This window comes from Odocoileus virginianus, chromosome 33, assembly GCF_023699985.2.
Source record: "Odocoileus virginianus isolate 20LAN1187 ecotype Illinois chromosome 33, Ovbor_1.2, whole genome shotgun sequence".
Taxonomy (NCBI): domain Eukaryota; kingdom Metazoa; phylum Chordata; class Mammalia; order Artiodactyla; family Cervidae; genus Odocoileus; species Odocoileus virginianus.
The window spans coordinates 11056929-11083419 of record NC_069706.1 but is presented as its reverse complement, the minus strand read 5'-3'; the positions used below and the strand labels follow the sequence as shown (position 1 = coordinate 11083419).

At 46.3% G+C, this 26491-nt stretch overlaps 1 protein-coding gene across 2 annotated transcripts in view; it reads left to right on the top strand.

Annotated features, from left to right (window-relative positions):
- The window catches only part of CPPED1 (calcineurin like phosphoesterase domain containing 1), a 127567-nt gene that overhangs the window by 23015 nt on the left and 78061 nt on the right, over positions 1–26491 (top strand). For both annotated transcript variants that reach the window (XM_020889409.2, XM_020889405.2), the window contains exon 2: positions 4220–4438. In XM_020889409.2, coding sequence (XP_020745068.2) covers positions 4220–4438 — 219 coding nt within the window. The remainder of the gene's footprint in view (positions 1–4219; positions 4439–26491) is intronic.

Sequence of the window (26491 nt, the reverse complement as noted above, 5' to 3'; positions counted from 1 at the left end):
CTGACTTTCCAGGACTATGACTATTTGTCATAGAAAACTATGTTTGTTGAAATGTTACTGTAGAAAACTGTTTATAAATTTTATTTGTTGTAGCAGATTGATTTATGCCCCAACCTTCAGATGACGATCATCCCCCTCTCTGTTTAATTTATCCAGTTTAAACCACTTTGCAAACTGCCTCAGAAACAGAAAAAGCGGTGAAAAGCATTCATCAGCACAAAAAGGTTACTAGTTAAGTAAAATGAATGAACAGTGCCAACAATGAACTTTAAAACACAAGTCAGAATCTCAGTTTTTTCCACAACACCAACCTTCAGCTTTTGAAGAAGTGTTGCTGACTCCTTCCTGGACGTCTAAGTCTGATCTGTGTAACAGATATTTTTAAAGTTAATTTTATTATTTTTCTTATTGGCTGCACTGCGTCTTGGTTGCTGCTCTCGGGCCTTCTCTAGATACGGCGAGTGGGTGCTTCTCTCTAGTTGTGGGGTGCAGACTTCTCTTTGTGGTGGCTTCTCTTGTTGCAGAGCTCTGGGGTGCACAGGCTTCAGTAATTGCAGAACGTGGGCTCAATAGTTCCGGTTCCCAGAGTCCACAGCACAGGCTCAACAGCTGTGGCAAACGGGCTTAGTTGCTCTGTGGCATGTGGGATCTTCCCAGACCAGGGATCCCCTGCCTTGGCAGGTGGATTCTTAGCCACTGGACCACCAGGGAAGTCCTGATGTGTGCTAACGATTATCCAGGAACTTGGCAGTTGAAGGCAACTAAGTCACGTTATTTCCTATTTCCCATCAGAAATCTTGGGTGCAACCTAGCCAAGGCCTTCTGCTGCAGGGTCTCAGGAGGACTCTGTCAAGCGTCACCTGGGGTGTGGTCTCATCCAAAAGCTCGCCCAGGGCGAATCTCTTCCAGGTGCACCCACATGCCCTTGGCAGGTTTCAGTCCCTTTCGGGTGCTGCAGGGGGAGGCCTCGGGTCTTCACAGGGTGTTGGCCAGAGACCTCCCTTGCCACGTTTGGGCTACTCATCTTGGGAGCCTTTTCCCTTCAGGACATGCGCTCCAAGAGAGAGTGAGGGAGAGCAAGCAAAATGGAAGTCGGGGTCTTTTGTTTTGTATTGTTTTCACTTAACCTCTCTCCTTTTCAGAACTACTGCGTTGAGGTGTGAAGACATGTGAAAAGCTGTACATATTCAGTGCGTCCAACTCAGAGCTGGGGGATAACTTTACACCTGTGAAACCATCACTCCCATAGACATCTATTATAAATGTGCATCTCCTCGTGAAGTTCCTTCCTGCCCACTTTGTTGTTTTTGTTATTGTGTGTGTGTGATGATGACACTTAAGATCTACCTTCTTAGCAAATTTTAAGTCTCCAATACAGTGTTGTTAACTGTAGGCACCATCCTATATGGAAGATAGAACTTATTTATCTTGCATAACTGAAACTTTTTTGTTGTTTGGTCACTAAGTCCTGTCCATGTCTTTGTGACCCCATGAACTACAGCACGCCAGGCTTCCCTGTCCTTCACTATCTCCTGGAGTTTGCTCAAACCCATGTCCATTGAGTCAGAGATGCTGTCCAACCATCTCATCCTCTGTCATCCCCTTCTCCTGTTGCCTTCAATCTTTCCCAGCATCAGGGTCTTTTCCAATGAATCAGCTCTTTGCATCAGGTGGCCAAAGTATTGGAGCTTATCGCCTCCCTGTTTTTCTCATCTCCACCCCCAGGCCCTGGAAACCACCATTCTACTCTGTGCTTCTATGAATTTGACTATTTTGGATTCCACATATAAGTGAGATCATGCAGTGTTTGTCTTTCTGTGTCTGGCTTCTTGGATTTAGCGTAGTGTCCTCCAGGTCCATCTATATTGTCCCAAATGGCAGGGTTTCCTTTCTTAGGGCTGAATAATATTCCCCTGTGTGTAAGCACCACATTTTCTTTGTCCATTTGTCCATCAAGGAGCATTTAGGTTGTTTTCATAGCATACCCCAGGATATGCATACAGTCTCTGGAGGCTCATCTCATAACTGTATTCTGCTTATTAGAGGCAAGTCAGTCGCTAAGCAGGTCTAGATCCAGCCCACAGTCAAGGGGAGGAGATCACACAGGATGTGAATATCAGGAGTCAGGGGTCTTTGGGAGTATTCTGGATTCATTCTGCCACGAGTAGTAAGGAGGGCTCAATGAATGTGAGTCAAATTTGTGGTAGTGTTGAGCTGCTGTCCTTGGTAATGGGATGCACACAACAGGGTTTCATCGTCCTTGTTCAGACTGAGTTCAGGCCAGTGGCGATTTGACTGAACAGCTGGGATTCTGAGCCGTCAGTCAGGAACCGGCAGATTAGCACACACGTACAGTTTGTTCTGGCAAGCAGGTGTAGGTGGTTTTGTTTGTTTACATGCTTGTCTTCTTAAGCTCTGGAAAAGGAGGAAGAAAAGGAAGGGAGACCTAAAGCCTGAGACCCACTCTTGAGGTGATAGTAAGCTAGGCATGGTGGGTGGGAGGGTGACCGTGGAATTTCAGAAGCTTGTGTGCGACATCTGGATCTCAGCTTAAATGATACCACCTCTCTGTGCATCCAATTTAAATTAGCCATTGTGTGCTGGGCCAAGTCGATTCAGTCCTGTCCAACTCTTTGCGACCCTGTGGACTGTAGCCCACCAGGCTCCTCTGTCCATGGGATTTCCCAGGCAAGAGTGCTGGAGTGGGTTGCCATGCCCTCCCTAGGGGATCTTCCCAATCCAGGGATCAAACTCTTATCTCTTACATCTCCTGCATTGGCAGGTAGATTCTTTGCCACTTGCGCCACCTTCCCCCTTCATCCTCTGCAGAGCCCTTAGCACCCCCCGGCTGCCCTCTGTGTGTGTCCTCATTTGCTGTCTCCCCCGAGAACGAAGCTCAAGAGAGCTGGGACCTCACCTGTGTTGGTCCTCTCGTGTGTCATCAGCACATCACACAGGGCCTGGCAAACAGTGGGCTTTCAGTAAATATCGAGTAAATGGGTGAGATGAACACAGAGATGTGAAATGATTCCAGGGGGCTTTCTGGAAATTCTAGTATCCTCCTGACCTCCAGAGCAAATGCCGTTTATGCAGCTCACCTGCAAAATACAGTCATTTGTTCAAAAGAAGAAGATAGTCTCAAGGTTACAGAGTAGTTCTGCCCTTGCAGCTGATGGCTGGTGGCCGTCAGGCAAGTCGTGTCACCTCTCTGGGCTGAGGATAAAATCTGGGCTGATGAGTGAGTGAATGTGTTCAGGCTGCTCTGTCCCCAGAGCCCATTTGGGCAGAGGAGGCTACGTGTTTCCAACATTGGTCTGCCATGTGTGATTTTGTTTGAAGGAAGGATTCTGTGGCCAAAGAGATGCTTGAAGCCACAGTTTGAAACCTCTGTGCCCACTGATGGGCATTCCAGCTCTGCAAATGCAGACACTGCTGGCAGATTAGGGTAGAGGCCTGTGGCCCCCACGACTTTAGCAAAACCAGTAGGCAGGGCAGTCTGATAACCTACCTTCAGGTGATATAAGTGCTTTCCAGGAACATAAGGAATTAAAAATTCTGGTTCCCCCACCCTGACCCACAGCCTCACACCTCACCTATGCCCACATCACGCTGCCTTGGAAATGTTAGCGTCTTTTTTTTCTACCCCCCCCACATTGACTAAGATTTCATTTTTGGCACTGCCTTTCCAACCAGATAGCCAGAGCTTCTGAACTCCAAGTTTTGTAATTAAATTTCTGTCACATCCCTTGAAACAGCGCAAATTGTGCCATTAAGCCTGGTGTAAAAGATTTGACAGCACTTCACCTAGTCATTTAAACATAATACTTCTGGCAACTTTCAATTTGCAGTATTTTAAATTCTAATTAAAAAACTATTGAGCATTAATATGCTCTGTACAGCATGCCGTGATACCTCTGTGCTTCATCTTGGCCATCTAGTTTTTAAAGAAACAGCTTGGTTGTGTGACTCTTAACAGCCCACGTGGGTTTTTTTTTTTTTTCCTCCCAGCCTTTGGGAATCACCGGGTCCCAGGCATAATTAGTATAAATCAAAATCCTCTAGCTGATGACAGGAAAATGGTATGTTTGAACAGCAGCTTATTAAAATGACCTACTTAATTTAAGAAAAATATTGTATCCACTCACACGATAACCTGGATGCTTTCCCTGACAGATTTTATAAAATTTCTTCTCTCCTTTTCTTTCTTTTTCTTTTTAAGAAAAGGAAAGGGAATGGAAAGGCCCATTCTACTTCATCCAAGGTGCAGACCCCCAGTTTGGACTGATGAAGGCCTGGGCCACTGGAGACTGTGACAACGGTGGTGATGAGTGGGAACAGGAGATCCGTCTGGCTGAGCAAGCAGTCCAGGCTATCAACAAACTGAACCCCAAGCCCAAATTCTTTGTTCTGTGCGGGGACCTCGTCCACGCCATGCCAGGTAAGACTCGGGCTGTCGCTGTGATCTTATCTCCTTCCCTAAAAAAAAAAAAAATCTCTCTTAAAAGACATCTCTGCTCAGTAAGGGCTCATTCCTTTCTCTTCACAGTGGTTGCAGGATTGTCAAACATCAGAAAATACACTCTCATTTTAGTTTTAGAATATGGCAAGGTTAATCACAGTAATAAGGCAGAGCCACGGTTCTGATTATCTGTGCTTCCTATGAAAAATGGAACAGATTCCCATGTGTCACCTTTCTTCACTTACAAGAGACAAACTTGAATTGCTTTCAGATCCCACATCCATAAACATAATATTCTCCTTTCGTTTCCCTCTTTCTTATGCTTTTATTTCTCCTGTCTTTGTTCGTGCTTTTTCAGTTTCAAATGACAAGCTAACTTGAACTGGATTAATTTTTTTTTTAAGTTTGTGTTACCTTGCACATGTGCTAAGTTGCTTCAGTTGTGTCCAACTCTTTGTGACGCTATAGACTGGAGCCTATCAGGCTCCTCTGTCCATGGGATTCTCCAGGCAAGAATACTGGAGTGGGTCGCCTCGCCCTTCTCCAGGGGGTTGTTACTTTCTGGTACTGTAAAGTCCAGGGGCAAGTTTGGGCTTCAGGAATGGCTGGATCCAGGGGCTCAGAAGTTGCTCTCAGGCCTCCATCTCTTCCTCTCTCAGCCCTGCTTTCCTCTTGAGTTTAATTCATTCTCCTGCAGGCACTCTCTAGGTAGTGGTTCCTGGGAGCTCTAGATTTATGTCCTTCTAACTGAAACCACAACAGAAAGAAAGTGCCTTGTTCTTGATGGCCCAGTCAAAGTTCCAGACCAATGTCCATCCAGCTCACACAGCCCCGTGAAGCCAGGATGTGGGAGCAGTTCCATGGCAGCCAAGTGATCAGAAGAATAGGATGGTTCCCCTCAAGAAAAAGTGAGATACTAGGAATGTGAACGTAGCAGATACCTTCTAGAACTCTCCTCCTTTTTAAATTTCCCTTTCCTACTCTGACATCATTCTCTCCAGGCAAGGATAAAACCCAGTGAGCAAGTACGATTAAGCAAGTGGAAACCACCCCTGCTCATCTGGGAGGCAGAGAAGGCACCTCTGATCACTCTCATATTTGTCCTGGTCTCTGCTTAACGAACAGAGTTGACCCAAAGACCATTGCAGAAAATGCTGCAGCTGCTGTGGGTGTTTGTTTTGGCTGATGTTACCTTGTAAACCCAGACTCTTTGCATCTTGCTATGATTTACTTATTCATTATTATTATTTTCTTTTTGGTCACACCATGTAGCATGTGGGATCTTATTTCCCTGGCCAGGGATTAAACTTGTGCCACCTGCAGTGAAAGCGCAGAGTCTTAACCACTGGACCTCCAGGGAAGTCCCCAAGTCCTGCTGTGATGTCTGGCGCCTTTAGAAGCCGAGGCCGTCTATAGCAAGCCCGGGTGCCTTCTTTCCTCCCCACCAGGGCTCTCTTGTCCAGCAGCCTACCTATCCAGAGCAGTCCAGGGTGAACGTGTGAGGATGGAAGAAAGGCTGCCCAGAATCGCTATCCCTGAAGTCCAGGGAGTGTGGCCAGCAGGGAGAACCCTCAGATCGTCACACATTCCCCATTGGCTCATGTTTTACACGAAGTCACGATTGTGGACATACTCGCTTCCTTGACTCCCCCTGGAAAGCCCAGTGACGTCATCCCTGGGGAAGCAGCCTGTCCTGCTCTTTGTTGTTCTTGTTTAGTTGCTAAGTCGTGTCCAACTCTTTGCAACCCCATGAACTGTAGTGCACGTGACTCCTCTGTCCTCCACTATCTCCCAGAGTTTGCTCAAACTCAGGCCCATTGAGTTGTTGATGCTGTCTTACCGTCTCATACCTTATTGCCCCCTTCTGTTGCCTTCAGTCTTTCCCAGCATCAGGGTCTTTTCCAGTTAGTCAGCTCTTCACATCATGTGGCCAAAGGATTGGAAAAGCTTCAGCTTCAGCATCAGTCCTTCCAATAAATATTCAGGACTGATTTCCTTTAGGATTGACTGGTTTGCTCTCCTTGCAGTCCAAGGGACTCTCAAGAGTCTTTTCCAACACCCCAGTTCAAAAGCATCTATTCTTCAGCGATCAGCCTTGCTTATGGGCCAACTCTCACATCCATACATGACTACTGGAAAAACCATAGCTTTGACCATACAGATCTCTGCCAAGGTGATGTCTTTGCTTTTTAATATGCTGTCTAGGTTTGTCATAGCTTTCCTTCTAAGGAGCAAGCGTCTTTTAATTTCATGGCTACAGTCACTGGATGGAAAAGGGGGATGACAAGACGGTGGACCAAGGCCTGCATTAGGGCTCATGTGGCCCAGATGCCAGCTCCATATCTGCCCCTGATGCACTGGGGACACTTGGCCAGACCCCTTACCTTATTATTTTTTAACCTTATTTTAGCTGTTATTTTTGGCTGCGCTGGGTCTTTGTTGCTACACGCGGGCTTTCTCTATTTACCCTGAGCGGGGGGCTAATCTCTAGTGACAGCGTGCAGGTTTCTCTCTTCACAGAGCATGGCCTCTAGGCACGCAGGCTCAGTAATTGTAGCAGACGGGCTTGGTTGTCCTGAGGCGTGTGGGAATCTTCCCAGACCAGGGATCAAATCCATGTGCCCTGTGTTGGCAGCAGGATTCTTAACCACTGGACCACCAGGGAAGTCCGCTGCTCACCTCCTTAGAGCCTCAGTTTCTGAGTCCAGAACTCACTGATGGCAGTTAGAATCTGAAACCTCAACAGTCTGGGGCAACCCAGCACAGGGCAGAGACTCTATACCTCCTGTGCATGCGAGCATCTCAGCAGCTTGGTACAGAAATGCGTTCTCAGGATGGTGCTGAGTTTTGTAGAGAGGTAAAACCCTTAGCTGCCAATGAACTTGACCACCCTTGGTGACTCTTGGCTGAGGGTTCCCCTGTGCTGGGATCATACAGGTCCAAAGTGACCACAGAGCACCCCAGTTTCAAAAGGAATTAGAAACACAGCAGGACTCAAGAGTCTTAGTTTACAAGGTAAATGCCACTTCCAAATGGTCTGATTTGCAGTCAGCTGGTTTGTCTGGACCCATTTGGCCCGATAAATAATGTAGCATCAGCTTGAGCTCTCAGTCTGGACCACACAGTGAGCCAACTTCTGCTTTTATTGGACATTTGAAACAGATTCCAAATTTACTGCTTTTCTGTCCAGTGTTTTTTTTTTTCTTTGAAAATAGAATATTATGAGACTCACTGGGATTATATAACATGTTCTTGTGGATGTTTCCTGACTTTTCTGAATTATGTTAATGTATTCAGTCTTTTCAAAATAAGTTTTAAAATAAAAGCATTCTATGTGATTACGTTGCTTCTTAAATAAAGTATACTGAACATAAGTAAATGTAAAGATAGAATTTTTATGGTCAACCCTACCAGTTGGTCAGAAGACCTCGAAAATGTAAACTGGGAAACTTTTGAGAACTGGTTTCATATTCAGTGTGACCCGAGGAGAATTTGTGTCTGTTTTGAAGATTTGGACTATTCTGTGGAATTGTAACTGAGCCAGTGAAAGGACTGTTCTGAATATTGTGGTCTGAGGCTTAAACAGAATGTTTTTGAAACTCATTACCATTTTTTTGCATTTAATTGCATTTTTTAATATGCAGTTGGTGGCTTTCCCCTCATTTAGCTTGTACACAGGGGCAGACACTAGAAAAGTAATTATTTGCTTTGACCGCTTAGCACCATTGTTAATTATCAAATGCATATATTAATAGGCAAGTAAAATCAGAGAACATACTTTTAATTCTACCATAAATATTATCTTGGGCCAAGTAGTTTTAAGTTCAAGTCAGAGAAAAAAAAACTTTACAAGTAATGCTTTTTCTAATGGAAGTCTTAATATGTTTTTTCATTCTAAATATCCATCATAATATCCATTCATCTGCAAACATTTATTGTCTGCAAACTAAGTACCAGTTATAGCACTATGACGCTGTGAATGCAATAGTTAGAAATGAGAGACAAGCCCTTCCAAGGAGCTTAGAGTCTAGCAACGAAAGTGCAGAACCCAGGATGGTTAAGAGGTACTGTTGGTGCCAAGACCTGCAGGAAAAAGCCTAAGAAATGCTGGACAAAGCCCATTTAGTTTTGAAACATGTTTTCCTTCTGCTGGCATCTTTTAGGTTATCTTGGTATTTTTCTTATTTTGTAAAGCTTCTCTGTGGGATAAACCACATTATAAGTAGCAAATGAAGACCTGTACCAATATTGAGACCATTGATTTTTCAGTCCTTCACTCTTGAGCCCAGGGTGACTTTCTCTGGCCCTCCTGACGTGGAGGCATTGACCTGCTGATGCAGTCCCCAGGAGCCATGTTAAGTTTCAGCAGTTACTGCGAGAAGCCGACAAATGGGGTTGTGATGATACCATTAAAGCACAGGAGAGTCCCTCCAGCCTTTGGAACCGCTTGTTATTAACACACGTGTCTGTCCCTGTTTGGTAACAAGGGCTCTAACCAAAGAAACAGATAATGGGGAGGAATTCTTCCCTCAGTACAGTCTCCTTGAAGAGTTCTTTGTTTACTGACCTTCCCTGGGACAGCTGTGACATGCTGTCATTTGGGCAGCTGTTACATGATGTCTCTTCATTGATTCAGCCTCCGAAGTCCTCTGTGACTGTTTTATGTAATGAGGCAAGCCTGTGTTGTTGTTGTTGTTAGTTGCTCGGTCATGTCTGACTCTTTGCCACCGCATGGACTACAGCACGCCAGGCTTCCCTGTCCTCAGCATCTCCCGGAGTTTGCTCAAACACGTGTCCATTGAGTCAGTGATGCCATCCAACCATCTCATCCTCTGTTGTCCCCTTCTCCTCCTGTTTTCAATTTCTCAGCATCAGGGTGTTTTCTAATGAGTTGGGTCTTCACATCGTGTGGCCAAAGTATTGAAGCTTTGGCTTCAGCTTCAATCCTACCAATGAATATCCAGGACTGATTTCCTTTAGGATTTGACTGGTTTGATCTCCTTGAAGTTCAGGTGACTCCAAAGAGTGTTCTCCAACACCACAGTTCAAAAGCATCAATTCTTCAGTGCTCAGGTTTCTTTGTAGTCCAACTCACATCCGTACATGACTACTGGAAAAACCATTGCTTGGCCTGTACAGACCTGTGCTGGAAAAGTTATGTCTCTGCTTTTTAATACGCTGTCTATGTTTATCATAGCTTTTCTTCCAAGGAGCAAGTGTCTTTTAATTTTGTGGCTGCAGTCACCATCTACAGTGATTTTGGAGCCCAAGAAAATAAAGTCTCTCACTGTTTTCATTGTTTCCCCATCTATTTGCCATGAAGTGTTGGGACCTGATGCCCTGATCTCCTAAGAATGTTGAGTTTTAAGCCGGCTTTTTCACTATTGTCTTTCAGCCTGCCTTAGCATTGGTTTAATAAGTGCTATACTAGTTTCCCAGGTGGCTCAGTGGTAAAGAATCCACCTGCCAATGCAGGAGACGCGGGAGACCCAGGTTTGAGACCCAGGTTTAATCCCTGGGTTGAGAAGATTCCCTGGAGAAGGAAATGGCAATCCACTGTATTCTTGCCTGGGAAATCCCATGGACAGAAGAGCCTGGCGGGGCTACAGTCCATGGGGTCACAAAGAGTCAGATACGACTGAGCACACAGCACACTCTGCCTGGTATTGCTATTTTAAAGTTTGAAAAACTAGATCTGGGGACTTCCCTGGCAGTCTGGTGCTTAGGGCTCTACTCTTCCAGTGCACTGATTCCATCCCTGGTTGAGGAAGTAGGATCCTACAATGTCACACAGCCAAAACAAAATCCCAAACAAACAAAAAACAACTCTGGTTTTCAAATCAGCTCTGGCCCAGAGCATTTTGCATAAGAACATGTGAACTTGCAGTGTTGCTCTTTCGGAATTTATAGATAAAGCAGCCTTTCATCACTAGAAACAGAACGCTCTTCCTTCCCTCCCTTTTAAGGTCATCTCCCAAGTTCACCTTTGCACACCCATTGCACAGTGGCCACATTTTATTTTCAAAGTTAAAAGTATTCCCAGGCAATTTATATTTGAAGTTGAGAGACCATTCCTGTTGGGACCAGAGTGACTGAATATGAAAATGAAATTGAATTTGGAAATGATTCTGACAAATTGAAAGAGAGGGTCTGTGCACTAAGATGATGTTTGCTACAGGTAACTGCAGGATAATCCACTTAGGTGGAAAAGTCTTCACTTCAAGGTAGAGAAGACTGGGTTTCTGCAGATACGGCTGTGAAAGGCTGGAGAGTAAAGGGACCAGCGGCGTGGTGATTAGGAGTGGGAGACACTGCAAGTGAACAGCAGAGCTGCTGACACGTGGAATTGTGGTTTCCCATGAGAGCTGGAAGATTCTATTTCATCTGGTTTGGTAGCCCCTCACCTTTTTAGGGGCTTCCCTGGTGGTTCAGGTGGTAAAGAATCCACCTGCAATGCAGGAGACCCGGGTTCGATCCCTGGGTTGGGAAGATCCCCTGGAGAAGGGCATGGCTACCCGCTCCAGTATTCTTTCCTGGAGAATTCCATGGACAGTGGAGCTTGGCAGGCTACAGTCCATGAGGTTGCAAAGAATCAGATATGACTGTGCAACTAATACACACACACACACACACACACACACACACACATACCCCCACCCACCCACCCTCCCCTCTCTTAAATTAGGTGTGAAGGGCTGGGCCGAGGTCCAGATACAAGTAGCCCTGGCCAAATGACCATCAGGATTCCTTCCTCACGGCAGATCTCTAATTCTGTGATGAATGGGTGGAACTGGGAAATATAGCAAGATGGAATGCTTTGGCATGCTGGGCATCAGGGAAACAATAAGCCATTTGTCCTCCGGTCGTTCACACCATCCAGGATGGCTGGTGTTCATTTTCCCCTAGCTGGGCAGGCGCAAACACGTGAATGTAATTCTGGTACAAGACAGACTGTGATAAGTAAAGCCTCAGAGGCACACTTTGGAAAACCAAAGCCAGGATTAAGGCTGTGGCCGGGAAAAGGCTTTATCGCCTCCTTCCAACCTCTACAGTTCACCTTCCCCCAAGCCAAGTTCTCTGTTCCTAAAGGGTAGCAGATGTGTGTATGCGCTGGTGTGTATTTTTATCTAACACCAAACACTGTGGGTATGTGAAGGGTGTGAATGGAACGAATGCAGGTCAAGTGAATCACTGTATGTTTCCCAGAGTCCTTAGCAAGTGGCTGGCACATGGTAGGTACCGAGTACCAGTTTCTGGATTAGATGAGTGATCAGTTCACTTATCCTACACATCTCTACTGAATGCTTGCTCTGAAGCAGGCACTGTTCTGGATACCTATGCTACATCAGTGAATAAAACAGACAAAAGCCTGTGCTTGACCTAGAAATAAGGAATAGGGACACATGGAAACATGAAGTTTTTTATTATTTTTGATCATTCTCATCTTTTGTAGGATTGAAACTCAGGTAGCTGTGGATCTGTTTTATTGTTATTTTATTAGATTTTTAAATTACATAAGTAATATGGGGTTTCCCAGGTGGCGTAGTGGTAAAGAATCCACCTGCCAATGCAGGAACTGCAGGAGACGTGGGTTTGATCTCTGGATCTTCCCAATCCTCTGGAGTCGGAAATGGCAACCCACTCTAGTATTCTTGTCTGAAAAATTCCATGGACAGAGGAGCATGTCAGGCTACAGTCCATGAGGTCACAGAGTTGGACACAGCTGAGTGACTGGTAACACACAAACAACATGTGAATATGTTCTTTCTGTAAAGATTTAAAATCTATAATGTATCTGTGAGTATAATAAACTGTGTAACCCCCACCTAGATCCATCCATTGGGGGTCACCATAGTTGAAAGTATGTATGTTTTTGAACAACCTGGTCTTATGTAAATGTCATCATTCTGTACACACTGTTCAGTGCCTTACTTTTTCCCCATGCATACACCAAGAGAATCCTTTTATGTTGATACACAGAGGCTTATGTCAGGCTTTTAATAACTGCATTGCATTCCATGCAATTCCATTGCACTCCTCTCTCCTCTCAGTTCTCCCCTGGAGTGATCATCTTAACAGTGCTGCCAGCAGAGATTCTTCGTGTGTGCTCAGGTCAGCTATTCTTTAGGCTTGAAGTCAAAAGGGATCTGCTGGTTTGAGACCTGCTCCAGCACTTGCAGTGTGTGAACACCAGGCAGTTAGCTCTGCAGTTCCCAGGAGGACCCCTCTCAGGGATTAGCCACACTTTCTTCTGTAGCATCTCTTCTGTGCAACATTATCTCTGCCTGCACTGCCTACCACAACCTAGATACTCAGAAAGTTTCCACTGGTCGGAGGCCCTCTTGTTCCTGTCACAGTAGGATTTTTTCCCGTTGTTGTTTTTTAAAAGAAGCTCAGTTAACTCATGTTTAGTTCCTCGGCTGTATAATTAGCCTTGCATTGTTATTTTTATGTGCCTATACCAGGCTCTAAGAAATGCCATGATTTAAAGGCAATTTACCATATGACTTAATAGAAACATTACAGGGGGGTTCTATTTTGGATGCAGGAAAGTGATGCATCTTGCTGGAAATAGCACCAGGCCCTGGGCTGGGCTGGGCTGCCGACCTCAACTCTTTTGGTAGGTTGTATGCAGGCTGAACATTTGACGGTGGTGACCTGGAGCAGTCAGCCAGCCCAGGACTCCCGGGATCCTTTGTGTCCATTATCAGTGCTGCTGAAAAATCCAGGCAATCAGCGGCAATGCCTTCCTTCTGCTGGAACTGACTGAAAGTGGTTTGAGCTAATCGACCTAATATTACTCATTAGCAAACTGAGAGCATCACTTGCAAAGTTATTTCTGATGCTGTGTGTGGCCTGAAGCAGTGTGATCATCCTCCCACCCCTGCCGTAGTCTCCGCGGGGCCTCAGGGCAGAGGCACTGTGCCTGCTGCCAGAGTCAGAACATCTCAGCCTGTGCTGTGCCCAGACCCCTTTGGCAGCTTGGTGAAGCCTCGGGGATCACCTCTTACAGTAGTGTTCTAAGTGCATAGAATAGAATGCATGGAATTTCACAGAAACCAATTATTTTGAAATACAGTCATCAAGATATTTTAAAATTTATTTGCTAGAGTAATACATGCCTCTTTGTTGATCTCTTGTTACAGAACGCAGTCTAATGGCAAGGTTAATAACTGCCATACTTTTCAAAGTGGTGCTGGCTTAAGCAGTGTTTGGAGGTATTGTTAACAACTGTAATGGGATATGAAAAGCCCTCGTGATTTCTGTTGGTTTCAGAGTCACGGGAACATGAATACCTCTGTGGTTTTCTGCCTGATATCATGGTAGGAGGAAATGCTGAATTTCGGTTAGAGGTCAGTGGAAATGTATTTTTTTTTTCCCCCATGTAAGTGCACAGATCCCTGTGGACCCCAGATTGAGCCCTTGTCCGTGTATACTCGTGGACACGCTCTCGTCTGACTAGTCGTGTAGTTGACCAAAGTATAAACTCAGTGGCAGAAACTGTACCTTTAATTAAGGGCTACAACACTTCTTAGTTGTAGCTAGGAAAATGTAGACATTTGATTAGTCCTTGAAATGAAATGAGCTGAATAACAAGAGCTAGTTAACAGTCATCTTTTGATCAAGGGGGAGAAAAAACCCAAAACCCTTTCATATGCTTTCTCTCCAGTGTTTGGATCAAAAACTGAAATTGAGAGAGTCCTGTCTTACTTGCTTGTTTGTTCCAGGAGGCATTTGAGAAGACTTAAAGTGGACAGAAACAGATAATGGGAAAATATAAGGAAGGAACAACCAATCAGGACCAGAGAAGATATAAGTTCACATAGGAAGTCAGGGCTGGAGGGAGGGAGGCAGGTCCTCAGGGAGAAGTGGGTTCGATCCCTGGAAGATCTCAGGAAGATCCCCTGGGAAAGGGAATGGCAACCCACTCCAGGATTCCTGCCTGGGAAATCCCATGGACAGAGGAGCCTGGTGGGCTACGGTCCTTGGGGTCGCAAAGAGTCAGACACGACTGAGCACACACGTAACCAGGCAGAGAAGGAACTGTTATCAAAGAAGCCAAGTCATAGCGATGTCTAAGAGGATCACAGCTTTTTCTGGAATATCTTAGATTGGTTTTATTTTTTAAATTTTTGTTTGTTTATTTTTCTGTTTGGCTGCACCGCATGGCATGTGGGATCTTAGTTCCCCAACCACAGATCAAACTCACACACTCTGCAGTGGAAGTGCAGAGTCTTAACAACTGGATTGCCAGGGAAGTCCCTTTGGAAATCTTGGGTTTAAAAGAAATTTTAATGAGGTTCCCTTCCAGGGCGCTAAGTGATATGATGTCCCACAAGGGGACTCGTAGAAGTAAGAGTCGTTGTAACCTGCGTGTGAGGTCCGTGAATAGGCTCATCTGACCAGTGAGCCCGTCAGACTGGGCAAAATCCAGTGTATTTGCACAGGTGCTTTGGAGACTGGAATGGGGAGAAGATCTAAAAAAAACAAGCTTTTTTCCTCACGGGCTCTGTGACTCAACAGAGGAATAAGGAACCAAGGAGCAGAGATCACTTATGATCAGAGTACTCTCATTTTTGTCTGCCATCTGAGGACGCTTTCTCTTAGTTTTTAAGCATACTGGTTCAACCTCAATGCCTTCTCCCAGAGCTAGAATGGCTTACATTTCATGTCAGTACTTTTAAAAATATTAGGCATTCTATCAGTTTCAGCTTCTTAAAGAAATTTCTCCTAGAGCCCTCTGTTGCCTGGCTGGTCATTCGCTAAGCTTCACAGCTTTCGTCTTGGGATTTCCACCTCTGTTCTAGGGACTGACTACCTCTCTTCCCCCGGTGGGTCAGTGGTAAAGAATCCGCCTGCCAATGCAGGAGTCGTAAGAAACTCAGGTTCAGTCCCTGGGTCGGGGAGATTCCCTGGCGGAGGGAATGGCTACCCTCTCCAGTATTCTTGCCTGGGAGAATCCCATGGACAGAAGAACCTGGTGGGCTGCAGCCCACAGGGTGACAAAGAGTCGGACACGACCGAGCAACTGAGCACACCTCTCTCTCGGGTTGGGTCCTTCCTTTTTCCTCTGCAGCGGACCATGATTGTAGAGGCCTTTAGACCAAACGCCTGTGGCAGTCTGCTCCGAGACGCCAGGCCAGCCCTCTGAGCAGCACAGCCCACTGAGAAGATCAGCTCCGGAGCCCACTGCCACCCTCGCCCATCCTCGGGGGCTCCTGAGGTGGCCAGCGGGTGCTCCCAGAGCAAACAGAACCCCTGGCACACCAATGCAGCATAGACAAAACCAGCATCTTTCTAGCTTCTGCTTAGCTGGTTGGAATATTTAATCTTTCCTTTTATTGTTTTTGCTCAAAACACTCATTTTCTGGAATTGGGACATTTCACCTCTGTAATGGGCCTATTATCTCCAAGTAAATGAAATATGAGAAAGAAGCGTGATCCTGAAGGAATTCAGTTCCCAAGTAATTGGTCAAGTGATCAGAATGTGAAATGAAAAAGATAACAAGAGGTTGGGAAAGGGAGCACGTTTCAGTGCTGAAACCACTGCAGATGCGTGTTCCATAACCCCCAGAATCTACAGACACATCTGCAGTTTGGGAATTCTACATATTGTTCCCCATGTATTATTTGAGTTGTATAAAAAAATTTACTGCTCCTTTCTTTGTGTATTACTTGGGTGAAATACTGCTGTCCTAATCCATAAATATTTTTGTGAAGAGATTTTGTATTGATCTGTAAGGTAACAGCTTGAGAAATTTCACTTGGATAATATACTTTCCTTAATCTTTTTTTTTTTTTTTTGCCCAAAATACATCAAAGTATATTTTCTTTCATATCAAAGTCTCCTATTGTGTCAAACAGTTTTTTTAGTTGTATACTAAGTTAGTTCATGGGCTTCCCGCTGTGGCTCAGTGGTAAAGAACCCACCTGCAAAGCAGGATACGTGCTTTCGATCCCTGGGTCAGGAATATTCCCTGGAGAAGGAAATGGCAACCCACTCCAGTATCCTTGCCTGGGAAATCCCATGGATGGAGGCACCTGGCACACTACAGTCTGTGGGGTGGCAATGAGTTGGACATGACTTAGCAACTAAACAGCAATAAGTTGATTCATAGTAATGATTCAACAGCGATTTGCTATAAATGTCTGGGAGCAGCCAATGTAATAAGTTGTAGCTGTTAGATGCAGAGTTAAATGAATCTTGTCTAATATCATGTATAATTTAAAAACCGGTAGAACCTGATTAAACTTGATCAGCCAGCAATGTGCTGCAGAATCACCACGTGAGTAATGTTTATGCTGGCAAAGATTTAGATCAAACGAATTTACATACCTCAATTAATTAGGAAAAGATAATATAAAGGATTTGAGATGGAAAGGATTATGGTGCCATAAATTCTCTGGGACTAGATGAAAGCAAATGTTTTTAATTGAAGGAATAAATCATTTTCTTAAGCTCCACTCAAGGCTGATTGAGACAGTGTGTTCCTGATCCTGGGGCTTTCCAGCCAAGTGTCTTCCTGTTCCATCCATCACTGCTTGTGCCCTTGACCGTTGGCAAGTGAAGTCAGGTAATTCAACCTTAATCCATTTACTTATTTGTTTGTCTGATCAATAATAGCAAGTAAGTGTGGAGGGTCTGCTTGTGTGCCAGCACTGCATAGTAAGAAACAAACTCCATGCCTGTCCTCAGGAAGCTTATAGTCAGGGAGAGAAGAGGGAAGTGAAAAGCTCTACAAATGAAATAAAACAGTAGTCTTAATGATTAAGGCATGGCAATTCCAGGCATGGTGCCGTGAGCAGATGCAGTCCTGATGGGTGGGTTAGAGAAGGCTGCCTTAAAACTGGCATAGTATTAGATAGTCCCTGCCCTGCTCGTGGTTCAAAAAACCGAACATTACTGAAAGGTTTTTGGTGGCTCAGTGGTAAAGAACCCAACTGCCAATGCAGGAGACATAAGAGACTTGAGTTCAGTCCCTGGGTGAGGAAGAGCCCCTGGAGGAGGGCATGGCCATCCACTCCAGTATTCTTGCCTGGAGAATCCCATGGACAGAGGAGCCTGGTGAGCTACAGTCCATAGGATCGCAAAGAGTCTGACACAACTGAAGTGACATAGCACACACACATGCAAAAGGTTTTCGGGGGAGGGGGAACATCAGTGTTCCACCCCAACACTGACCTGCTTCTTCGAGCAAACCCACAGTTACTGGTTTTTCATGAAAAGTAGCAGGAAGTTGCCAAGCTTGTGTGCCCTTGCGTGTAGAGTGCTTCGTGCAGATGGAAGAAAAAAGCAGCGCAGCTTCTCTTGTGGTGTCTGCTGTCGCCATAGCGTCGGCTGCAGACCTGTGTCCCTCTCCTCACCGGGCGAGATACCAGCATGTGTTTAGACTGTCCCCGACTGGGGGGCATTTACGTTGAGCCCCGAGTCCCGCGGTGACCAGTGCCCTTCTGTGTGCAGGTGCAGCTCTTAAGGACACGGCTCTGAAGTCTGATTCCTCAGGCTCCTATGTGGGACCCCTTGTTTACTGACGGGGTAACCTTGGGCCATGGACTTCTCTCTCAGTGGCCAAGCTTCCTTGTCTGTAAAATGCACATAATAACGATACCGCTACGGTAGGCGTCTCATAAAACTTTGAAGTGCTCAAAACACTGTCTGGCATTTAATACCATCCAATCACTACAGTTATTTCCACCGTTTTTTTTCTTTTAATAAAAGCTTTATTGAGATCTAATTCATATCATATAATTTACCCACTTTAAGTGTCTAATTCAATGACTTTTCATATATCCCACAGAGCTGTGCAAACAACACCACCGTCAATTTTAGAACTTTTTTGTCAACCCCTAAAGAAGCCTCCTTTCGTACAGATTAACCATCCCTCTCCGCATCCCTCCCCCCTCATCCTTATCTCCAGCCCTAGGCAACCACTAATCTACTTTGTGTGTTCACAGATTTGTCAGTTCTGGCCATTTTGTGTAAATGAAATCATATAATGTGTGATCTTTTGTATCTGGCTTCTTTCACGGAGCTTGATGTTTCCATGGTTTATCTGTGTTGAAGCAGGTCCTTCATTGGTTTTTTTAAATCTCTCTCTCTCTCTCTCTCTCTTTGGCTGGCTGGTGTGATACAGCTTGTGGGATCTTAGTTCACTGACCAGGGATCGAACCCTTGCCCTCAGCAGTGAAAGTGAGGAGTCCTAACCACTGGACCACCAGAGAGAATTCCCCATTCCTTTTTTGTGCTGGGTTTTCATGGCTAGGCTCCGCCTTTTCTTTAGCTGTGGCGAGCAGGGCCTGCTTCCTGGTGGCCGTGCTCAGGCCTTCTCCTTGCAGTTGCTTCTCTTGTTGTGGAGCACGGGCTCTAGGCACGCAGGCTCACTAGTTGTGGCACAGGGGCTTCGTTGCCCCGCAGCACGTGAGATCTTCGTTTTCCGACCAGGGATTGAACCTGTGTCCCCCGCATTGGCAGGCAGGTTCTTAACCATTGGACCACCAGGGATGTTCCCCCCACCCCCCCCCCCCCATTATTTCTGATGCAATCATTTCCAAAGAAAAGTCTTCCTTGACTCCTTCCCATCATTAGGTCAATTAAGTGGCCTCTGGAAATTGGAAAGAGCTCATTACTCTAAGGGCTTGCCTGGTGGCTCAGAGGTTAAAGTGCCTGCCTGCAATGCGGGAGACCTGGGTTCGATCCCTGGGTCGGGAAGATTCCCTGGAGAAGGAAATGGCAACCCACTCTAGTACTCTTGCCTGGAGAATCCCATGGGCGGAGGAGCCTGGTGGGCTACAGCCCATGGGGTGGCAGAGAGTCGGACACGAGTGAGCGACTTCACTTTCACTTTCATTACTCTAAAGAGTAGGGCCCTTGGTAGTGCAGAGTTGCTAAGGTAGCTGTATTACAATGAAAGAATAGTGCTTTTATCCCTTTTTCCAGATGAGCAAACGGTCAGGTCAGACAGCTTGCCCGGCTCTGCCTGCCGGGAGATGATCCTGAGGCTGAGCCCAGCTCAGTAACTCAGAGCCCGGACTCCTTTCTCCGAACCCCTGAGGAGGAGCCACAGCTGTCCAAGGGTGCATCCTTTATCTGCTGCCATCCTACAGGCCAAGGCTACATGAGTCCAGGGAAGGAAGTGATGGAGGGGGAGGACGGGAGTTCCCATCTCAAACTTGATGACTGCCAGCCCCAGCCGTGCTTTTGGAGCTAAACCTACAAAATCTAAAATGATCTGTCTCCATATTTCAGATGCAGCATCTGTAGTAAGGGTGAAGCCATGTTTCTGCGATTGGAAACAGGGTGCTGTTTAGTCACAATTGAGGCCATCCCACCAGCTGTGAGCCCCCTTAGCGTTACCAGCTTTAGGATGATGCTGGCATGGGCATTGCTCCTCTTTGTTTAACAGACCAGGGCAGCGGTACTCAAAGATGTCGCATTTTAAAATTCCACTTATCGGTGAATTAAAAACGATCCCCAGAGTCTCTAATCCAGGGATTTCCACACACCTGGCACCAACATTTCTGAACAGAGGTCAGTTTTGTTATTCTCAGTGACCAGGCGTGCTGGTCCTGGGACCACTGGCCCCCAACTGCAGGAAAATAGACCATATCTTTATAGTAGCCTCTGGACTCCACCAGTGATGAACGTGACTGCCATTTTAAGCTCTTTGTTCATTCTGAGACATAAAAAACGTTTCTACCTATGAAGGGCAAATTTAACCTTCAATTATTTAGAAAAGACAGAACAAGGTACTTGCAGTGGACATTTATCCTTCGTCTTTTTCTTTTTTCTTTTTGGCTGTACTGTGTGGCATGTGGAATGTTTGTTCCCTGACCAGGGATTGAACCCTCTCCCCTTGCAGTGGAAGTGTGGCGTCTTAGCCACAGGACTGCCAGGGAAGTCCCACCCTTCATCTTGACCTTCCATCACTTTGAACTCCACTTTGCCTCCCGTGGATGTCATGCTGTGACTGAAGCCAGATGCCCTGATGCTCTTTCCAGCCTCCCATGCAGCTAGGACTGGGGCTTGTGACCCATGCTCAACCCCCCAGACTCTTCTGGAGCAGATTTTGAATCTTCAGCTGTTGACCCAGAGGGCAGGATATGTCTCAGTCAGGGGTTGGCAGTTACATCCGCTTCCGGGGGGCAGCAGCGGATGGGGTCCTAGCATTATTACTATCCAGGATCACCAGCAGTGGTGTCAGCAGGCAGCCTGGGAGGGTCTGAGCCCAGGCCAGCCCTTCTCCTTGGAAGCATTTTTGCACATGATTGGAGGTGCTGCTTCTGCCTTCTTAGCTTTAAAAGCTGGTTCTCCAGCTCTCTGTAAGACCCTCGGCTTCCCAGTGACCTTTATAAATTGCTTCTCTGTTCAAACCAGCCAGAGTGCATTGTGTGCAACAGAGAACCTGACCGATGGACGCTGCCACAGCCCCTTCTAGTGTTGCCCAGTTACCATCCTGGGGCACAGTCTGCTCCGTGCTTCTCCCCAGGCTCTGTCTGTCCCACTCCATCTCCGTTTCATCACGTGAAAACCAAGCCCACTGTCTTCTTAGAGCTTCCCTCTCATTCGTTGTTCCCTCAGTTATAAGGATCGACCTTTTTGGATTCATCGCAGTGTCTTCTCTTGGTCGGAGCATGGGCTCTAGGCGCGGGGGCTTCAGTGGTTGTGGTACGTGGGTTTAGTTGCTCTGCGGCATGTGGAATCCTCCCAAACCGGGGAGCAGACCTGTGTCCCCTGCATTGGCAGGTGGACGCCCATCCACTGTACCACCAGGGGAGTCCCCAGTCCTTGTTAATGACTGTTACAGTGGCCCTTCTGGTGGTTGCTCCCAGCTTGTGAACCGCTTGAGGACAGGTTCTCTGCCATTTATCCATTTGTATCCTAGAACGTACCAGTGTCTGACACATGGTAGGTGTTCAAAGCATAGAAGCTTTTTGGAGAGAGGCAGACCTGGATTTAAAACTAAGTGTCATTTAAGAGCTATTTGGCCATGGGCAAGGTCCTAGATGTCACTGAGTGTCTGCTTCCTTATCTGGAAGCCAGAGGAGATGATATCTATGTTCCTGGGTTGTTTAGAGGATCAGACAAGATCATAAATAACAGGACCTGCGGCAGACCTTGGTGGAGCAGTTTGAGAGTGATATCCTGGCTTGGTTTCCTTCATCCTCATGACACTATGCCGGACCAGGCAGTGGTGCTTGTCCTTTTTTCCTGCAGAAAATGGAAATGTGAGGTTTAGAAAGGGGCTCTGTTTTCTCTTTCTTTTGACCTTCCAGCTCTTATTCAGAATATTCCAAAAGCTTACACAGAAAAATAGCAGGGAGCCCTGTGATGAAACAGGGTATTTGATTACATGTGTGTCTGTGCTCAGTCATGTCCAGCTCTTTGAGGCCCCGTGGACTGTAGCCCACCCAGCTCCTTCGTCCATGGAATTTTCCAGGCAAGAATCCTGGAGTGTGGGTCACCATTTCCTACTCCAGGGGATCTACCCAACCCAGGGATCGAACCAGAGTCTCTTGAGTCTCCTATATTGGCAGGCAGATTCTTTACCATTGCGCCACCTGGGAAGTCATTTGATTACATGATTCATCCAAACGACTGGATCCTTTTCTGCCTTTCCTTGCTGTTTGTTTTGCTGGCTTTAGATCAGCCCTAGCTAGCCCTACCACATTTATTTGGAAACATGGTCTTTCCAGCCAAATGCTCTGACACACCACCGTCTCCTGTAAATAATGACACAGTGTTTTAATCTGGCATCCTCTGACAGCATGCTAGGAGGACTTTTTACAAGGCTGCCGTTAGGACTGGTTTGATCTGGAGGGAATGAAGCTCGTCATGGTGCAGACCGTTATTCCTTTGCTAGACCTCTGTTGCCAAGGCGCCCACGTGGAATATCAGTGCCTAGGGTCTGAGGCTCTGAGCACCCAAAGCCTTAAGTCATATGGGCTTTCTTTTTCTTTTTTCATTTTTGAATTTGAATCTTTAAAAAACAAATTATTTATTTATGTATTGACTGCAATGTGTGTCTTCATTGCCTTGCGCGGGCTTTCTCTAGTTGTGGTGAGCGAGGGCTCCCTCTCTGGTTGAGGTGCGTAAGCTTCATGGCTTCTCTTGCTGAGGAGCAAGGCTCTAGGCACTTAGGCTTCAGTAGTTGCAGCTCCCAGGCTCTCGAGTGTGGACTTCAGTAGCTGTGGTGCACGGGCTTAGTTGCCCTGCCACATGTGGGGTCTTCCCGGACCAGGGATCGAACCCACGTCCCCTGCATTGGCAGGTGGATTTTTATCCACTGTGCCACAAGGGAATTCCTGAATCTTTTTTTTTTTAATTGAGGTATACTTGATGTGTAATGTTATATTAATTTTAGGTATACAACACAATGATTTGATATTTGTATATATTGTGAAATGATCATCATAATAAGTCTAGTTAACATATGTATTCCATGCTATACATTACATCCTCAAGACTTATTTATGAGTTTTTATTTTCAAGTCTGTTAAGTTCCTCCTATACCTTTCTGGTGTGAGCAAACCTTATAGGCAGACAGAGAATATGGTGCTTTTCCAGTTTTGTATTGCTCCAGTTTCAGGGAAGCAGCCTGGTTTGATGTGGACTATCCCAGTTAAGAGCACCAGAAAGTCTCACATTCTGAAAAACTCCTCAGTTCTGGGCATACGAAGCTGGTTGGTCACCCTCGACGTGTTACCAAAAGATTCTGCCAGACTCAGATGGTGATTTGTGAAGAAAAACATTTTTCAGGGCATCGTAAATAAAAATTTCAAAAATGAGACCTGGCAAATTGTTGAGCCACCCATTTAATATAAATTTTCACCCCTCAGTAGGAAAAGCGTCTGTGCATCTGGGGACATGTCTGGGGAGAGCGGCCTTGTCAAGATCTGTAACTTTGATCTCAAGGGTTAAAAGCTGTACCCTAAGCTCCCCATAATACCCTTTGATTGCTTGCTCTTGTCTGATTTATCTTGTCGCTGGCTGGCTTTCCTGGCATTTCTCGAGCAAATCACTAGCCGCTGTTAAATAAAGACGTGTGTACTGCTGCTTCCCCGGGAGCCGTTTGCGCAGGAGTGTGGGTGTGAGATGCAGTCCTCTGACAGGTCACTCCTTTGCCCTCGAGACTGTCCACGTGGGGCTCCTATTCACAACCATAGCTGCCCGTGTCCACACTTCTAGCTTGGACAGCGTGCCTTCCCCGTCGCCTGTCCTGTGGACATATTGTTGAACCTGCCTCAGCGGGGCTGCGTCTGAACCCACGTCTGCTGCTTCGGGCACCCAACAGAGCCCGCACATCTCAAATACGCCCCTTAACCTGGGAGTCCCGTCACATGGTCCCAAACACTTCTGCCAGAGTTGCTGAATGGGTCTCGCCCGTTTTCATGTGAAGAAGTGACAGAGAAGGAATTAGCTTTACTTATATGCATATGAACCTTGCCCAAAGTATTTATACGTATTGCACCACATGGTCTAACTGCATAGCTGGTAGATATATAGAGATGCGAACTGAAGTGCTGGTAAAAAGGGTCCCCCTGAGAGAATTTCAGAGGTTAAACCACGAGGGTCACTGTGATAGTGGTCATAAAAATGATGCCATTCCAGTGCCAGAAGACATCCCCTGGGGACCATTTGACCCCACTATTGCTGCCGCAGGCCGGGGAGAGAGACAGAAAGAGACAGAGACAGGGACTGGTTCCCCTTTATGTGGAATACGCCTCCTGCCCCACCACTTCCTGCATGCAGGAGTTTTATGGAGTGTCTGACCCCACCTTTTCCTGCTGCACTTTAGTACTTTCTTTAATTTGGTCTATTGGTAAAGTCAGAGAAAAGCTGGTATTCTCCCTCTTGCCTTCTTTCTCTCAGGCAGTAGAGAGGCACCGGTGAAAATTGGATTTTTATCAATAGAAGGCAGCAGAGATTTCAAGACGGTCTCTGCATTTTAGCCTTTTGTAAGGCCAAGAATGTACTTGTGCACCCATGCCCTTGGTTTGTTTAATCAGATTTGTGTAGATCAGATTTAAAAACTGTGCTCCTCCAACAGTGTATTTAATATGACTGCTGTTCATGGTAGGGGACCTTCTCATAGGAGGAAGACCCCTCCCCCAACTATGCCCCGACCCCAAAACCAACAGGAAGTTGCTTCTGACAGCTGCCTTGAACTAAGAGGGCTTCATCTGGTTTTGGGTTGGCTTGGAAGTGTCCTGTCAAAATGTTCTAGAGACAGAGCAAGTTTCAAAACCAGTATTGGTTTTTTCATTTGTCGTCAGACTGAGGCTTTGAAACCTCAAATGGGTGAATTCAAAGGGCACGGTGTACCTGGGTGTGGCTGTCTGTTATTGAGATGAAATTTGAGGATCAAATATCTCTCTTGTTTTCTTCTGCCTGACAAAGCTGTGCCACATAAAGTATCAGAGACTAAAAGAACAGACACCAGAGAGGAAAGGGGTCAAGAACAAGGGAGGTCGCCTCCTTTAAAAAAAAAAAATGACCATAATAAACTTTATAGTAACCCAGAACCTCGTTCTTGGCCATTTTGGTTCATCTTGTCCAGATTCTCCACAGTCCACACTGGAGAAGCAGCTTCATTTCTTCTTTTCCTCTGTCAGTCACCAAATAGGGTTGGAAATCCCAAAGGTTAGACTTTGAACCATGTGGGGGTGAGGGGCTCCCACAGGGCATGTGATTCAGGCAAAGCAAACACAAACTCCACGATTTAGAAAATAGGTCCTGGACTCTTGAGAGTCCCTTGGACTGCAAGGAGATCAAACCAGATCAAACCCTAAAGGACATCAACCCTGAATATTCATTGGAAGGACTGATACTGAAACTGAAGCTCCAATACTTTGGCCACCTGATGCGAAAGCCAGCTCACTGGAAAAGACACTGATGCTGGGGAAGATTGAAGTCACAAGGAGAAGGAGACGACAGAGGATGAGATGGTTGGATGGCATCTCCGACTCAGTGGACATGAATCTGAGCAAACTCCAGGAGACAGTGAAGGACAGGGATCTGGCATGCTGCAGTCCTTGGGGTTGCAGGGTCGTACACGACTTAGCAGCTGAATGAGAACCACAATGTTCAAATTAACCTATGTCGTGGGGACAGGGTGGTGGGGTGGGCACAGGGGATTCTGGAGAAGTTGGGGGTTATGAGGATGTGGAAGAGGGCAATTCTATTATAAGAAAGAGGAGTCTGTTCAGACTAGCTTGAGAGGAAAAAAAAAAAAGCACTGAGGATGGGGGTGGGGAGCAAATGGGTCTCAGGAGGAGTTCATGGGATGCAAAAGCATTGAGGCCCTGGAAGGCGAGGCGGTGTGGGGACGCAGACAGGACAGGCATCGGCCCATGACCTGAGCCAGCCCTGGGCCCAACTGGCCTCTGCTCCGTGGAAGCCAGCTTTCTTGCTTTGGGTGCATGTACAGGATGAGCCCCGTTCACCTTCACAGTATTTCACACCTCAGTTTTTCCGTGAGGAGCATCGATCTCAAAAGGCCCCATTTCAGGTTCCCAGAAGAGATCCCATGATCCGCTCAGCCGGAGTCAGGTGTCTCCTGACACCACCCCGCCACTGCCAGCTGCTCAGGTCACACTGCAGACTCAGCTATAGGCAGTCGTCCCCATACACGTGTGCAGATGGGGTTGGTGTCGTCTACGAGAAGATACCTGTCTAGAGGAGGGAGGAGGACATTTGAGTTTGTTGCCCAGGGTTCTTTGATTTCAAGCACCGGAAACCCAGTGGCTAATTTAAGACGGGGAAAAAAAAGCAACAGAAAGAAGAAGAAGTGGTTCAGAGGACTGAAGGAAAAGCTAAAATACAGGCATCCTGGAAAGTGGAAGGAACCGACCAGCTCTGGGGGGCTGGGAAACAGAACTTAATGGAAGATCTTTCCATGGCTCTCTGTCCAAGTGCCTCTGCTTCTGCATTTTTCTGATCTTCGGTCTGGTGAGGGCCTTTCTCCCAGTTTGCAGATAGCCGCCTTCTCCTTGAATTCATACTTGGTGGAGAGCAGAGAGGAAGCACACTCT